At 44.7% G+C, this 15,167-nt stretch overlaps 1 protein-coding gene across 2 annotated transcripts in view; it reads right to left on the bottom strand.

The window, feature by feature from the left end:
- Nucleotides 1-316: 316 nt before the first annotated feature.
- Nucleotides 317-15,167, bottom strand: part of LOC137640062 (carbohydrate sulfotransferase 11-like) — a 317,805-nt gene continuing 302,954 nt past the window's right edge. For both annotated transcript variants that reach the window (XM_068372488.1, XM_068372489.1), the window contains exons 4-5: nt 13,539-13,673; nt 317-5,450 (exon numbers count right to left, since the gene is read on the bottom strand). In XM_068372488.1, the coding sequence (XP_068228589.1) occupies nt 4,908-5,450; nt 13,539-13,673 (678 nt within the window). In that variant the 3' untranslated portion in view covers nt 317-4,907. The remainder of the gene's footprint in view (nt 5,451-13,538; nt 13,674-15,167) is intronic.

Here is a 15,167-nt window from a genome sequence, read left to right as displayed (position 1 = left end):
TCATTTTGATTTTTAACTTGAATATGTACTTATTGATATAATATTGATTTTAAATAAATAATCATTAGACTAAAAGGAAATATATTACAATCTGTTATTTATTTACCGTAATGAAAGAAAAATAAATTGCTAATGTTTTTTATAGGCATATGTCGTAGCATTGTGCTTTCGTACATAAAATAGTTTTGTTTATTGTGTTTTTTAAATCAAAAATGTTATTAATGATATAAAACTCCTTGTAAATAAATAATCATGATGTTAAAGAGAAAAAACGAGAGAGAGAGAGAGAGAGAGAGAGAGAGAGAGAGAGAGAGAGAGAGAGAGAGAGAGAGGGGGGGGGGCTGAAGATGGAGACGGGATGGGAGCGAGGCAGGCGACAGCCGACAGTGGTAACGAGAGTGATGCATCATAGTGTGAATGTACATGGGTAATAACTTATTTTACTATAAAATAAATACAAATAGAGTAAGAATGTGTGTTTCTATTGTTTCTGTGACCTTCAAATATATCAGTAATGTGTATGTTTAGGTTTCATAGTAACAAAACCCCAAAATAGAGAGACTTTCCAAATGTCCAGAAACGTAACACCTGCTATTACCATTATTTCTTATGGGGAAATTATGTTCATTAACATGATTTCCATTAACGCGACCTCTCCAGGAACATAACCCTCATGGCTCATGTTAACAGGGAGTTAACTTATTCTGCCCAAAGATACCACCATCACATCCATCGGGGATGCATGCAACCTCCCACACATGGCATTATAGGAGGACTGCAACTGCTAGCGGGAGTGTTAGCTTTATTTTTCCTCCCACGTCTGTTGTGCCCTTTACCTTGCCTGCTCTTAAGGGGCTACTGTTGGTCAAGTCCATGCCTAAACTCGGAAGGGGCAGGATGAGGGTCATTCCTAGGAGCAGGCTTGTGTGCCTGCCTAGGAGGAGGCAATGAACTCGAGTGTGGAGGCAGACTGTGGTCGATGAAAGGACACCGCTTAGTGCAAAGCAAATCCTGACTTGCCTTCCTCCACTTTTCAAATGTTGCCTCTACCTCCTTTGTTGGGAACAGAGAAGGATCCTTCACTAATGCATTGCGGAGATTCATAATCTCTTGGCAGCCGATCTGCTTGGGGAACTTGGAGGCCACGGCATCATGTCTCTTCAAAACCCAGTTCACTCACAGACTGGAAAAATATTTGACACCTGTCAAGACGACGTTCTTAAAAACCTTATGCTTGTCAGGTTCCATCAAATCTTCATAATTGGCCAAAAAGCCCACTGTACCAGACCAGTGTTCAATCTGGGAAGACGCTTGAAGAGCGGCCATCACCGTGTTCTCTATGTTCATGGCCTCTGATGCAGTGAAAGCCACAGTGCGCTGCCAGACGGTCTGCAGTGATACCTGAAGGCAAACAAGAAACTGCAGGGTCAAGAGATAAATGCAAAGGGAAAGCCTCCTGGATGAGCTATACTTTTTCTGATATGAAAAGGTCAGAGGAATCAACATCGAGGATCTCCCTGCCCTCAGAGAATCCTTCCTCACAGATACCTGTGAGTCAACCCTATCTCGGGCTTATTAGGACAGAATTAACCACAGAAGTTTCAGACAAGGTCTGGTGCCCCTAGGTGCATGACACAGCCTGGCAATGGCCACTTTCCTTCCTTTAGGAGGTGAGCAAGTGGCCTCCTGAGACCACTGACTTGACGCACAAAGACCAACTCCTAAAGAAACGGGGGGGGGGGGGGGTGTGTGTGATTATGACCCGCCCTCCTCGGTATCAGGGGCCTTAGGTCTGCAGGCTGAGGAACGGCAACGTTAGAGTCCTAGTCGAAGACAAAGTCTTCCCTCTCTCATACTGTACACAACCAGTGTAGGGAGGGGTTAAGAGACAAATACGTATCATGCTCTTCTTTCCTTAGAAAAGATCGAGAAAGACAGAGGCTGTTTCCAGTACCCCTTCTAGAATCAGCTCTGGATCCTGAGTTATAATATTCCAGAGAAACTCAAGAATGCCTTTCTGGCATCTGCAAAGATCTGTTCTTTGGTACTGACCCATGATTTTTACTTTTCCTTAGGCGTTAGCCCTCAGAGAAAGGGGAAAGGGAGTTAGATGGAAACCTCCTTTATTCCAAGGTGTCAGGGGACTCGTGATCTGAATGGAATCTGTTCTGTACTGTATTCAAGAAGGCTAAAGACATTCCAGGCTCTTTGACTACAAAGAAAGAGAGAGAGTGTGAGGTCAACACAAATTTAATCGGGCCAAACAATACCTGCTGATGAAAGAAACTACTATGAGTGATCTCAAACTGCGACGGGTTTAAGGACTAAGATCACCAAGAGGAGTAACTGAATGCCGACAGTCCTAACGCCAGCACTGAGGAAGGTCTATTAGATAGACCTGCTTTCATAATAATGAATGTGGGCTGAAGGGTGGTCTCGCAAGCGTCAAACTTCTACTAAGAGAGAGTTCATTGTTGTGCACCATGCTGGACATGCATGCTGCCGGGGCATGTCTTCGATTCTGTAAATTAACTGCCTCTCTAACAGTAGCTGTGCGCTGAGGTGAGTAAACGACAAGAGGCGTGGTGATGCGCATGATGAGTTCTGTCGGTAAACCATCTGCTCCAAACCCATGGCAGGTACGCGCAAGGGGTTAGTGTACGCTGGTGCTACGAGTGCTACCACCACAGGCCGAGGAGAGGAGAGGTTGTCTGGTGGAGCGTGTCGAGTTATTCCACATGCGTGCCCAGGAGTACTAGCCTGCTCAGGTGTGTGAGCATGGTCATTCTTTCGTGCGTGTTGACATATGTTGCTCATCAACACGAATCCAAGTGAGAAGCGAGCTTCTCAAATATGGGCAGCACACGTATCCCAGATGGAGGGTGCACACGAGACATGCTAACACTAAGCATGTCTCCTTCACTGGGACAGAGACTGGTGTCATGGTAGTTGTCTTCGACCTTCGAAACATGCACCATCACATACAACTCCTAGGAAGAGGGTACCTTGCAGTCCAAAGGATTTACAAATTACTCACAGGGCATCTTCAACATGAAGACTACAAGAAGACTCCTTCCTTTTCTCTAGGGGAAATGGGAAGGTCATCCGGCCTTGAGAATTGTCCCAAAGGTAAGAGGTTAAGTCTTCTCCGTATGGCTTCCAGAAGAAAGTGAAGGGGATGGTCGGAGGGAAGTGTACCAGAGGTTAGGTTAGAGGAAGAAGTCAGGATTTCTTTGACTTCAAAGATGGCCCCAAAGGTGAAGAATCCTTTTGAACCTCTTCTTCCCCCTCTTGCCATATGCAATCCAATGGGAGGGTGCCCACTCTTGACACTCATCACATGGATATTCCTAACTGCATAAGTGTCCTCTGCAAGCGGGGCACAACAGATGGGGATCCTTCCCTTTTGCACTTATGATGGTGCTGCAACACTATTCTGACACCCCGGGGCAATTCCCCAGGCATCCCCACGGCAGCAAACAATCACAAACACACTGAAAAAAGGAAAGAAAATGCCATTAAATTGCCAAGACACTCAAGCGAATGGAAGAACGTCTGTTCCGACTGCTAAAATATAAGTGAGTGCTCAGTGAGCAAGCAAGGTGGCGGGTCTTCCCAGTTCCTGGCTAGTTCTTACCGTCCACCTGTTTACACATCATCATTGAAGTTTAACTGCTAAGTACTCCACCTTCGCTGATATCTATCCTATGTAAAGAATGATGGTTTGTATTAGTGTAGGAACAATTCTATAGTTGCAACAACTAAGGGTAAGATTCATAAGACAATTTAGTTGATATCTAGTTTCAAACACATGGCAGAATATCTGAAGAAAACTCCTTAGGATTCTGGGTATGAATGACTGTAAATTCAAAGGAACAGCAATGAAATGAATAGCATTTATTGAATCCATGATTGTACCCAATGTCTGCCTTACTTGATAAACATGCTTTTTCATTTTATGGTTATGATTTTCAGCCACATTATTACCAAACATTGGTTTTACATTTGTACAGCAGTATTTTGCAATTCTAATTGTATCTTCACCGGCCAGAGAAATAATGCTGCCTTAATGCTAAATAATGGGCAATAAAATGAAAGTGCAAGAAATGTACATCTGGTAATCTATCCATGAAAAATATTCATTAGAGTAAAGTTTCTGTTGTAAATGCACATGACATTCCAGATTCCCAATAGATAATACCACATTTATTACACAAAAAATGCCATACCTTAAATACAGTACTGCACAATCACCTCAATTATAAGCATTCCTTCAACCAGTATTTTCAGCAAATATATTTTTATTGAGTAAAGTCTCACTCTTCCCCATTTATTCGATTATTTTTGCTCATCCCCTTTCTATTAAAATTCCCTTTCTTTCATTCTAAGATACCTTAAAATCTTTAGTCTCATACTTCAGCGCCAACATTAAATTACTAACAAATTTTCACCAGTGTTATTTCATTGGTTCCCCGAGTTTCCAATCCCATAAATACCCTGATACAATTGGAGGAAGAGCAGATACATTGATATGGAATTAGGAAGAGTTTATCATCTCTTCCTTAAATATTAAATGTTATCACCTTGTCATTTTCACTTATAGCAGATAGTCTGTAAACACAGCACATGCAGGGACATTCAATTTATTTTACTTCGACATTTTTAGCAACAATTTAAATAAAAAAAAAAATTCTATATCCTTATCTAAAGCATCCTTTTAGTAAAATAAATCATCCCAGAAAAAAAACTTCCCGAGTATTTTCACCATGTTGAGGCTTATAATTATGAATGAATCTAGTTGGTACAGCTAGATGCAAAACTTTCCTTATTAAATATATAGCACTTCTGATTGACTAAAACTTAAATGTAAAACTACTTACCTCCAGTTTGCTATGATTTCTGTGAGCTTAGTTGTAAAACTCATACTCAAAGAGTTTAAAATCAGGCTTATAAAGTTCATATAGTTTTTCTGCCAACTCATCTGGCAAGGAAGCAATATAGCCCGCAACCAAAGAACCTGTGCGTGAAGCCACAAATGGTGGGAAGTGAAGATCAGGGTTGGCTCCAAGTTGCCTCAAAATATATTCAGAATCTTCCTCCAGGGTTTCATATTTCCCAATAATATCATACTTTATAGAACAAGGATTGCACAGGTCAACATACAATGCCCAATGTTCATTAAGAGAATGCAAACTATCGTATCTCCTATCAATCAAATAGGACACAAATTCAGCAAAAGTCACTCCATCACCACTCTTTGAGATGTTATGAGCACTATCTCCTTTTCGATATCTTCTCAAAATATCTACCCCAAATCTCTTCTTGAAGTCAGCTGCAGATGTGGAGTTAATAACCAGTTTATTTCTATACGCAGACACAAGTCGTTCAATTGGATGACGTACAAACAGGAACTTAGTATAAGTCTTCAGCTTCTGATTTAGCACAAAAGACTGAAAAGAATGATAAAACATTATTTGACATAATACTGCAATACAAAATAAACAGCCTCTTCAAAGTAAAATATTGCTTAATTTCTGCTTATCTAAAAAAATTTGTATCTGGTACTGAATGTACATAGAAAACAAAAATGGCAAATTCGGAGATAATTTGAATTTCTCCCTAACTAATACAAACCTGGAGTTATTTATGTGGATATTCTTTCAGCGGCAGCTGCAGGTAGCCATTAGATTTTAATTGCGAGGTGGCAACCCTGCCTACCTGCTTAGCAGGTAGGCTGGGGGTGGCTGGGGGGTACCTAGTCGCCTCTATATACAGTATACTCTCACAGTGGTGAGAGACGTCACATTTTTTTGCAGGCAGGACTTCCGGGGGACAGGTAATGGGGGGCCAATTTATACAAATAACTCCAGGTTTGTATTAGTTAGGGAAAAATACAAATTATCTCCAAATTTGTCCTTTGTTCCCATACTAACAGACCATCCGTTATTTATGTGGATAACTCACTCTTAGGTGGGTGGAAGTCCTAGATCTGGCATGGACATTGACCCGGTTTTACTGTGGTCTAGGGAAAAGTTTGACACCTCGCTGAAATATACTAAGTGAGTATACTCGCGGCCTGTGAAACGTAGTAAAATAGAGGTTGTTATTTGTTTTAACGTCTATGAGTTTATATAGGAAAAACAACAAGACGTATCCCACTGCTCCCTTGAAGAAAGCAATGGGGACGTAGAGTGTAACAATTTTATAACTTGTACTAGGCTACACAAGGGAAGTGACAATTACCAGCAGAGGTTGAAGCCAGCTTGCAGAAGGACCCATGATGTACCCCAAGAGAGGGGAAGATGAAGAAAGGAAAGCTAGACATTCTTCTCATTCATCCCAGTCTTAACCCGGGTAACCAATGCCCTCAACCAACTGCTACTTGTCCATCAAGGAGCTTGAGGTATCTTAAACCACTTGTTGAGCAGCCACCACAGGACCGATAGTAAACGTATCGAGTCTCCTGTGGGTCACGTCTTTGAGGTAGTGGGCTGTGAATGTGGTTTGTCTTTTCCACATGCTCCCTTGGAGAACCTGCAACACGGAGAAGTTGCGTTTTAAATGCCAGGGAAGTACTGATTCCCCTGACGTCATGGGCTCTAGGTCGACAAGCCTGAGAAAGATCCGGAGCCAAGGCTCTTTCAATCACTTAGCGAATCCAGGAGGAAACTGTTCTTGGTGATCCTCCTCTTTACTCTCCCTGAGCTAACAAACAGAGATCTTAGTCTGGGCCGTGTTGCTGCAGTGCGTTTAAGATAGTATCTCATACTCCTCACTGGACAAAGTAACAATTGATCTGGGTCGTTGGTTACAGAACAAAGACTCGCAATTTGAAAGGGCCCGAATCTATGGTCCTGTATCCCTGGATTTTGAGTCTTAATAATAAACTCAGGGACGAAGCTGAACGTCACTTCCCCCATCACCTTGAACGGGCGATGTCAGACGAGAGGCCATGAAGTTCACTGACTCTCTTTACCGAGGCTAAAGCGAGCAGGAACGCCATCTTCAAAGTGAGATTTCAGTCAGTTGCTTGGCGTAATGGTCCGTAGGGAGGACCTTTTAAGGATCTCAAGACGCAAACCACGTTCCAAGGAGGCGGCCTGATCTCTGACTCAGGGCAAGTGATCTCATAACTCTACATGAGTAAAGAAATTTCCAACGAGGAGGAAATGTCAACTCCTTTCAGCTTGAAGGCAAGGCTTAAGGCTGAGCAATAGCCTTTCACCGCCGATACTGAAAGGAGCTCTTCCTCCTGAAGGTATACAAGAAACTCCACTACTGTATTACGTACTGAAATAGTGGCATCGAGTGGAGAGAGATTCCTTCCACGACACTAACCACAGAAGAGACTCCATTTTGCCTGGTAGACCCAGGGTGAGGACCTACGCAAGTGTCTGAACATTCGTTCCACAACTTGTCATGAAAAGCGACTAAATGGTCTTGTGGAAGATATTCGCGTGTGGCTGTTTGAGTAGATCTGGTCATGGAGGGAGTTCTCTTGGTAGATCTACTAGAAGCTGCAGAAGGTCTGGAAACCCCTCTAGATGATGCCATAGCGGAGCTACAAGGGTCATCGTTAGATCTTTGGAAGCTCCTGTTTTGTTGAATAGTCTTCTCATCAGACAAAACAGGGGAAAGGCATACACGTCGATGTTGTCCCACAGTTGTTGGAATAGTACAGCGGAAGCTTGCTGTTCAGAGATGTTGCGAACAGGTATACAGTCAGGGAACCCCACAAAGTAAGGACTTTGTTGGCTATCTGACGGTTTAAAGACCATTCAGAGCCTACTATCTGAGTGACTCCGCTCAGATTGTCCACGAGCACATTACTCTTGCCGGGAATGAAGCAAGCTGATAGAGCAACCAAATGTTCTTCTGACCATCTGAGGATCTATACTACAAGATGGCATAGAGGCTGCAAAAAGGTATCGCCCTGTTTGTTTATGTAAGCCAATACTGTGGTGTTTTCGCTCATCAACACCACAGAGTGACCTGCCAACAACCGTTGGAACTGATGAAGAGCCAGGTAAGCTTCTCTCATCTCTTGAAGAATTATGTGCTCGTACCTTTCTGAATCTGACCAAAGGCCGGAAATTGTATGGTGCAGCAGGTGAGCCCCCACTCTTCTTTTCATGCATCTGTGAAGAGCATCAAATCCGGAGGGGGAATGAGAAGATTCTGGCCTCGCCGAAGGTTTTCGTCTACCATCCACCAACTCAAACCCGTCACTTGATCTTGAGTTATGGGAACTCGAGTGTCCGGTGGGTCGGAGTGTTGGTTCCACGCGGACTTCAGCTGCCACTCTAGGGATCTTATCCTGAGGTGGCCATTTGGAACAAGACGGCTGAGAGAGGTTAGGTGGCCTAACAGACTCAACCAAAGAGAGGCTGGAAGAACATCTTTCCTGAGGAAGAGTGCAGCCACTTCCTTCAGCCTGTGTACTCTTTCGTCTGATGGGAAGACTCTCTCTAGGACGGTGTCTAAGATCATTCCGAGGTATACCAGTCTTTGTGAGGGTTGCAGTGATGACTTCTCGTGACTTATGAGGACCCCAAGATCCTGACAAAACTCGAGAAGCACGTCTCGGTGGCGAAGAAGGGTCGTCTCCGAGTCTGCTAGGATCAGCCAGTCGTCCAGATATATGAGAAGATGGATGCCGTTCCTGTGAGCCCAAGATGACACTAAGGCGAACACTTTGGTAAAAACCTGACGGGCTGTCGCGAGACTGAAGCATACAACCTTGAACTGTATGTCTTTCCCTCGTGAATGAATCTTAGATACATTCTTGAAGACAGATGTATTGGGATCTGGAAGTATGCATCCTTCAGATCCAGTGTGCACATGAAGTCCCTTGGATGACCGTGTCTGCTGTCTCCATTCGGAACCGAGTCTGTTGGACAAACTTGTTTAGAGAGGAGAGATCGATGACTGGTCTCCAGCCTACAGTCGTCTTTTTCAAAGGGAAAAATTTGATTATAAAAGCCTAGAGACCTGTCCACTACCTCTTGGAGGGTGCCCTTCTGCAGCATGGTCTGGACTTTGGCCCTGAGGGCCAGCTCCTTTGCAGATCCCTTCGCATAGAAGCTTAGATGCACTGGATCCCGAGTCAGAGGAGGGAGAGATTAAATGAACGGGACGCGACACCTTAGGGAGATTACATCGACCGTCCAGGGATTTGCCCCGTGAAGCTGCCACCTCTGCCAGCGGCGCTGTAGGCATCCTCCCAAAGGTGTAAGTGATAAGGAATGCCATTCCTACAAGGAGGGACCACCTCGGCCACCTCCCTTTCCTCCCTTCTTTCCTCTGAAGGACTTGGATCCTTTTGGTCCCTTGGACTGAAAGGGCTGCTTAGACACCTTAGCAGGGCCCAAGGACCTGGAAGTTGACTGGTTAGAGGAAGATGCTTGGTGAGGTCGAGAAGACTGGGAAGGTCTCCATAGGACCAGAATGCCATGGCCCTATGGAGGAGAGAATCGTTGGACAATTTCCTCCATCGCTCAGTAGCCCCCTCTATCTCCTCCGGAATGAAGAAGAACCCTCGAGAGTGAAATTTCTAAAGCGAGAGACCTCCACTTTCGGCACCTGCTTATGGAACTGACCTATGACGGTATCCCTTCTCCTGAATATAGCGTTCGCCCACAGGTTGAAAACGTTGTGCGACAGAAACTCAAGAGTCCGGGTACCTGACAACAGGAAGGGCTCCGTCTTCCTGGCCGACTCCTTCGACAGATCGTGGGAGCGGACCATGAAGGCTAAGGATCCCAACCATAAATCCAGCCACGAAGTAGCCTGCAAGGCATACTTCCCGCCTCTCTCTATGTTTAGGAGCTCAACTACCGATAGCGAGGCCTTCCGAGAGGATAGGGTTTGTGTGGCAACTCCCTTCGTTAGGCACTCTACCGAAGGGTCGAGGGTCATGGTGGAATGTGGTTCCCCTTTGATCTCGTAGTACTTCCTTTATAACACAAAAGGAAGTGGAAGAGGCGGAGAGGAGGAACGTGCCCTCAAGGAACTAGAAGTTCCAGCTATCTGAGAGGTAGCTTTCCTTTTGGCTGCTGTCAGACCTTTGGACCAGGGTAAAGCTGCACTGAACCTGGAAGGCTTTTGGGTCTCGAATATTTCATCGAGAACCATATCCTTCCCTTCCTGGATGGTGGAACCAGGAGTGGACAGACTGTTAATGGCCCTCATACAGGCGAGGACCTGCCAAAAGGTATGTTCTGATTCCCTTCTCTCCTGTTTGGAATGATAGTTCGGACTGGCCATCTTTGGTAGATTCTCATCCTCCGAGTCTAAGGGGTCATCCACCTCCAGGCTCACATCCAGAGCCTGGGGTAGGTCAGGGTCGTCAACTGGAACCATGGATGGGCCCGCCACTGGGGACCGTGTCTGTGCCTCAGCCTCCCTAGCTTCCTGTGCCGCGGCGTTCTTCGGTTTCATCTTGGAGTCCTTCGATTCCCTACGCACGAGGTGTTCCTCCATGGTCTTAGGAGGGGGAACCTGCAAGGCCTTCGAGGCCTTGGCAGTAGGAGCTTCCTTCCTCCGCTGGAAGAGGAACAGAAACCGGACCCTGATCCGGAGGCTTTAGTGGCTTGGCCTTCAGCCAAGGTGATCTACGAGCTTTGACTGCCGTCGATCTCCTTCTGGGGTCTTGACTCCCAACTGACGAACTCGACGAGAGTTCCAGATTGATTCTAGGGGTAGCCCTGACTGGAACAGTCTGGGTTTGTGGCAGTGGAGGTACCAACTTCAGAGCCTTCAGGATATTGGACATGAAGGTCGATGCCCTTGGAGGAAGCTCTGAATCCCTAGGTACACCCTGGAGGTCCCTAGACAAGTGTCTTTTGGATGAAACCCCAGAAAGATTACGAGTTGACAGAGGAGATAACCTCTGAGGCAGAGGAACATGTTCCTTCGGATGCAGAGGAAGGTCCGGACTAATAGGCACATTTGCAAACCCATTAGGAGGCTCCTTGAACCCTTCTGGGAAGGGTGTCGGTCTTCCACTGGAGGTGGAAGACGCAGAAGGGCCAGAGGAAGGTGTTGGATCCGCACTTGCTTGCGATTCCAACACATCTATTCGTGAATTGCTCGCGAAATTCGTCGATTTGCTCGTGAAATCACGAGATTCACACGCAAAATCGCGAACTTCGCGCATCAATGTACGCGTTTCGCGAGCAGAAGCGCTTTCAACAGGAGCACTAGGAGCCACAGAGGAAGAGGAAGGTCTAGCGCCTTCCTGCTGCCCCAGAGGAGCACCTATGTCCGACGAAGTCGGTAGAGTAGGCCTCTGAGTATTGACTAATCTAGACGGAGAACACGCCACAGGGGGACACGTCTCAAAGCGTCGTGTAGGCGAATGCTTAGCTAAAACTTCCCATGCTGTGAAAGGCACTGAGGGTTTAGCTCGACGCCTGTCTGAGGAGTGGTCAAGCTCATCATCAGGTTCGGTCCAAGGACTGCACGTACGCCTACCTCTACCTCTAGACGAGGAACGTCTACACCGTGATCGCGAATGCGCAGTTCCTGATCGTGATGTTCGGGAATGCGAGCGTCTAGCTCTTGTTCGAGAATGGCGTGAAGGCTGCGAGTGCCTATCACACGAATGTGAGAGTCGGCCTCGTGAACAATACCCTCGCGAGCACGAACGCCGCCCTTGTGATTGTAAGCGTTGTCCTTGCAAGCACAAGTACTGTCCTCAGGATCTAGATCGTGACGATCTAGAACGTGAGCGTCTGGACCTAAGTCTAGACCTTGCTCACGATCGTGAAGAACGTGATCGCGAGACTTATCCTCATGAAGAGGAATGCCTCCGAAGAGTGTTGAGACCGTAGGTCTCGTGAGCGCGAAGCTCTAGAGCGTGGGTGATCTTCCGATCATCGTGAACGACGATCAAGGGAAGAAGTTCCAGAAGGGCAATGTGTCCTTTAGCACTGCTGGTGGAAGGCGCTCTGATTCCAAGAAGATCATCACCTACAACCTGAGGGTTCCTGTGGGAAGAAATAGAGGGTTGAGTGTCAAGGAACAACGAGGTCCCAGGATGGAGAGAGGGTTTGTCATCAGCAGGGGGTCGTTGGAGAGGCGAACGATCACCTCGTCCATGCCTGAAAACTTTAAATTAATCAATCACCTCGTCCATGTGCGGAACGGCCAACGGAAGGCGACAGATGGACCTCGCACAGCTCCAGAGTGCGAGATGTCGACAGCTCCGGAGAAGGATCCCTCGTGGCACCGCGCTGAAGGTGCTGCAGCTCCTCCTTTGAAGGGGGTCCCGAAATCCCTAAGGATGACCACACCTGAAACAAATCTGAAAGGGAGAAAGGCTCGCCAGCGGCTGGAGGAGAAGTTGCTCCTATAGGGGAAGCAATAACCCACCCAGTACCCTGGGGTTGCCAAGTAGATTAGCAATTTGCGCTCCTATTCGCACGTCCCTTGTGAGAGCGCGCACGAGAATGAGTTTTTGAGAGAGATTTTGGGTTGCAAGAAGAAGAACACGCACTGCTCGCCCCTCAGGGAGAACTATCGCGCTTAGCCTTCTTCTTCCTACGCCGCCCAAACTTTTCCCATTGACAGGGTAGACCACTCCCTACATGCCCTCAGCACGTAGGACACAGAGAGTGCGGGTCGGTCTCTAACGACGAGATGAAGGTCCTGCACACGGCACCCTCTCGCCCTGGACACGTTCACATGGTGAAGGCCCTGGACACGTTCACATGGTGAAGAACACGCACACCTGGAAAGAGAAAGCAAAAATCAGAAAGTCCAATGACAGTCAGGAGGAGAGTGGACACGTCCTATCTCTACTGAGCCAAAAAAAAAGTGACATCTCAACGCTGCAAGAGTATATATATAGAGGCGGCTGGGTAACCCCCAGCCTACCCGCTAAGTGGTTAGGCAGGGTTGCAACCTCACAATTAAAGTCTAATGGCTACCTCCAGCTGCCTCTGAAAGAATATCCACATAATAACAGAAGGTTTGTTAGTATGGGAAAAAATTATAGAATGGACAGAGCTTAATAGAAAACTATCACATCCTTTCTTAAAACAATTATAAAATTTATTCGAGTGTTCTCTACCTCAAATGAAAGAAAATTTGTTAATGATTATCACAGGCTATAGGTATCAGGAAGAGAATTTTTAAATACAGTTTAGCATAAAAAAAAACCAACGAAGAAGCATATCACAGTTCTATCCATGGGTTTGGTTAACATTTTCCCCTCCTCAACTGATAGGGTTACAGAAAAATTATCTTTACTAGGGCCACCATAGATAGTTTTGTTTTTAGATAAATATGTAAATTTTACTTGCTACCTTAAAGCATCTGCCAGGCAGTTCAATTGGTTATAATTTTGTCCTTCAATGATGTACTGTACTGTACTTAGAATGCCCACATACATAAATCATCAGTTTATATCCCTTCATATCTTGTTCTGATTTTTTTCTGCTGCTAAAATGTTTTTATTTCATACTACCTTGCAATGAACAGAGCTTGAAATTTGAAACAATATGAAAGAACCTCAGCAAAATTCTACCACTTACCCTGCTTCTAAAGCTAGAGAGCCTTGTGAGGACACCTTCTTCATGAGGCACATAAGAACGTATGCTTAGGGGGTCTGTTGAATTGGATTTTCCTGACAAGATCATAAATATACGTTTCCAGTTCGTACAGGCTACCTGCAATATCAAAATAAAATTATTATTATGAACTTACCCCAAAGCCATGTGTAGCGATAAGTACTGTATCAACAAATTACTGCAACTTCTAGGGAGAACTGCTTTCTTGAAGTTCTAGAACTTTCGCCTTAATTCTTTAAAAGAACCCAGAGCAAAACTTCTATTTTGAGAACCTACATCAGAGCTGAATTTTAGTCCTTTAACATATAGAATATATAAATTCCTTTAAGAGTCAAAATAATGAGGCCTGTAACTCATAGATGACTAGTGGCTCTTATACTACACAAATAGCAAAATATTTACCACTTTGACTAATGCAGCTTTAAAGTGAACATTTTGCTTGGATTAGTAAATTACCTCAGCTGCTTTGCTGGAAAAGTGTCAATGAGGGTTTGCTTGATAATCTGTAGGAATGTGAATTGAGAAAGCCTAGGTTCTGGTGGAACTGACAGTAGTGCATTCAAAGCACCTTTCCCTAATTTGGAAGGGGGCTTAAGATGATTAACGAGAAGGCTTAGCAAGTCTGGAAATCCCTTTTGCTGAGAGTGAAGGAAGGCCAACCAGGTAACCATCATATTTGCATAATGATATGTTGTACTTTACCGGATGTATTTAGGAAAATGGAAGAAAGGTGTACACTTTTAATTTGTCCAAGGGAAAAAGGAAGGGATCTATCTCCCATACTGCTAGGTTCGGGAGTCCATAGCAATAATTTAGTTGCCTTTCATAGTGTAGTTTACTAATGGACAGATCCATGAGAGGAGTAATTAGAAGATCTTCACATCATCTTTTACACCTCTGAATGGCACAACTATTTGGCACAAAGTGTTTGGTTGCTCGTGCTACAAAATTTGGTATATGTGTATTGGCTGCCAGAGACAAACCACAGTAATAGTGCCAGGCTTTACTTAGTTCACATAATTTTTTTTACCACTAGAGGGCATGTAGACAGTATCTTTGTGCCTCCCCTGTTCTGCAAACGAGATATACAGCTTTGATGGACAAATGGCGAGTGAAAATTTAAATAGCAAGGAACGCTGTTTTCAATTCCAAGAGGTTATTATTTTTACTAAAAGATGGAGATCAACTAGCCTGAGTCTTACTCAACTTGAGCAAAAGACAAACAATTTTTGGAAGGAATGAATGTATTTACAGTGAAATCTTTAATTGATAGAAAAATAAATTATAAATACAAAATATCTCGTTAAAAATTCATAAGTTAATCCTCTGCAACCAACTTATAACCTTGTTAATAATATTTAAACTTTTGGCTCTGCACTCACGATTTCAAAGTCAAACAGGGGGTTTGATTTATTTCAACTTATTGCCAAAGTTTCTTATTCCACTGAGCTTGCCATTTTTTCATAAGGTGCTTCTAAAATTCACATGAGAGTACCCCATTTGTCTATTTTGGCACTGGTAAATTCACCTTCAGTGATGGTGGCAGATGAATAATTCCCACAAAAAGACTTACTTAGTTCTGCTTCTACCACC

Source organism: Palaemon carinicauda, chromosome 4 (assembly GCF_036898095.1).
Source record: "Palaemon carinicauda isolate YSFRI2023 chromosome 4, ASM3689809v2, whole genome shotgun sequence".
In the NCBI taxonomy this organism is placed as follows: Eukaryota; Metazoa; Arthropoda; class Malacostraca; order Decapoda; family Palaemonidae; genus Palaemon; species Palaemon carinicauda.
Note: the sequence above shows the minus strand (reverse complement) of the source record. Positions and strands in the feature narration are given on the sequence as shown.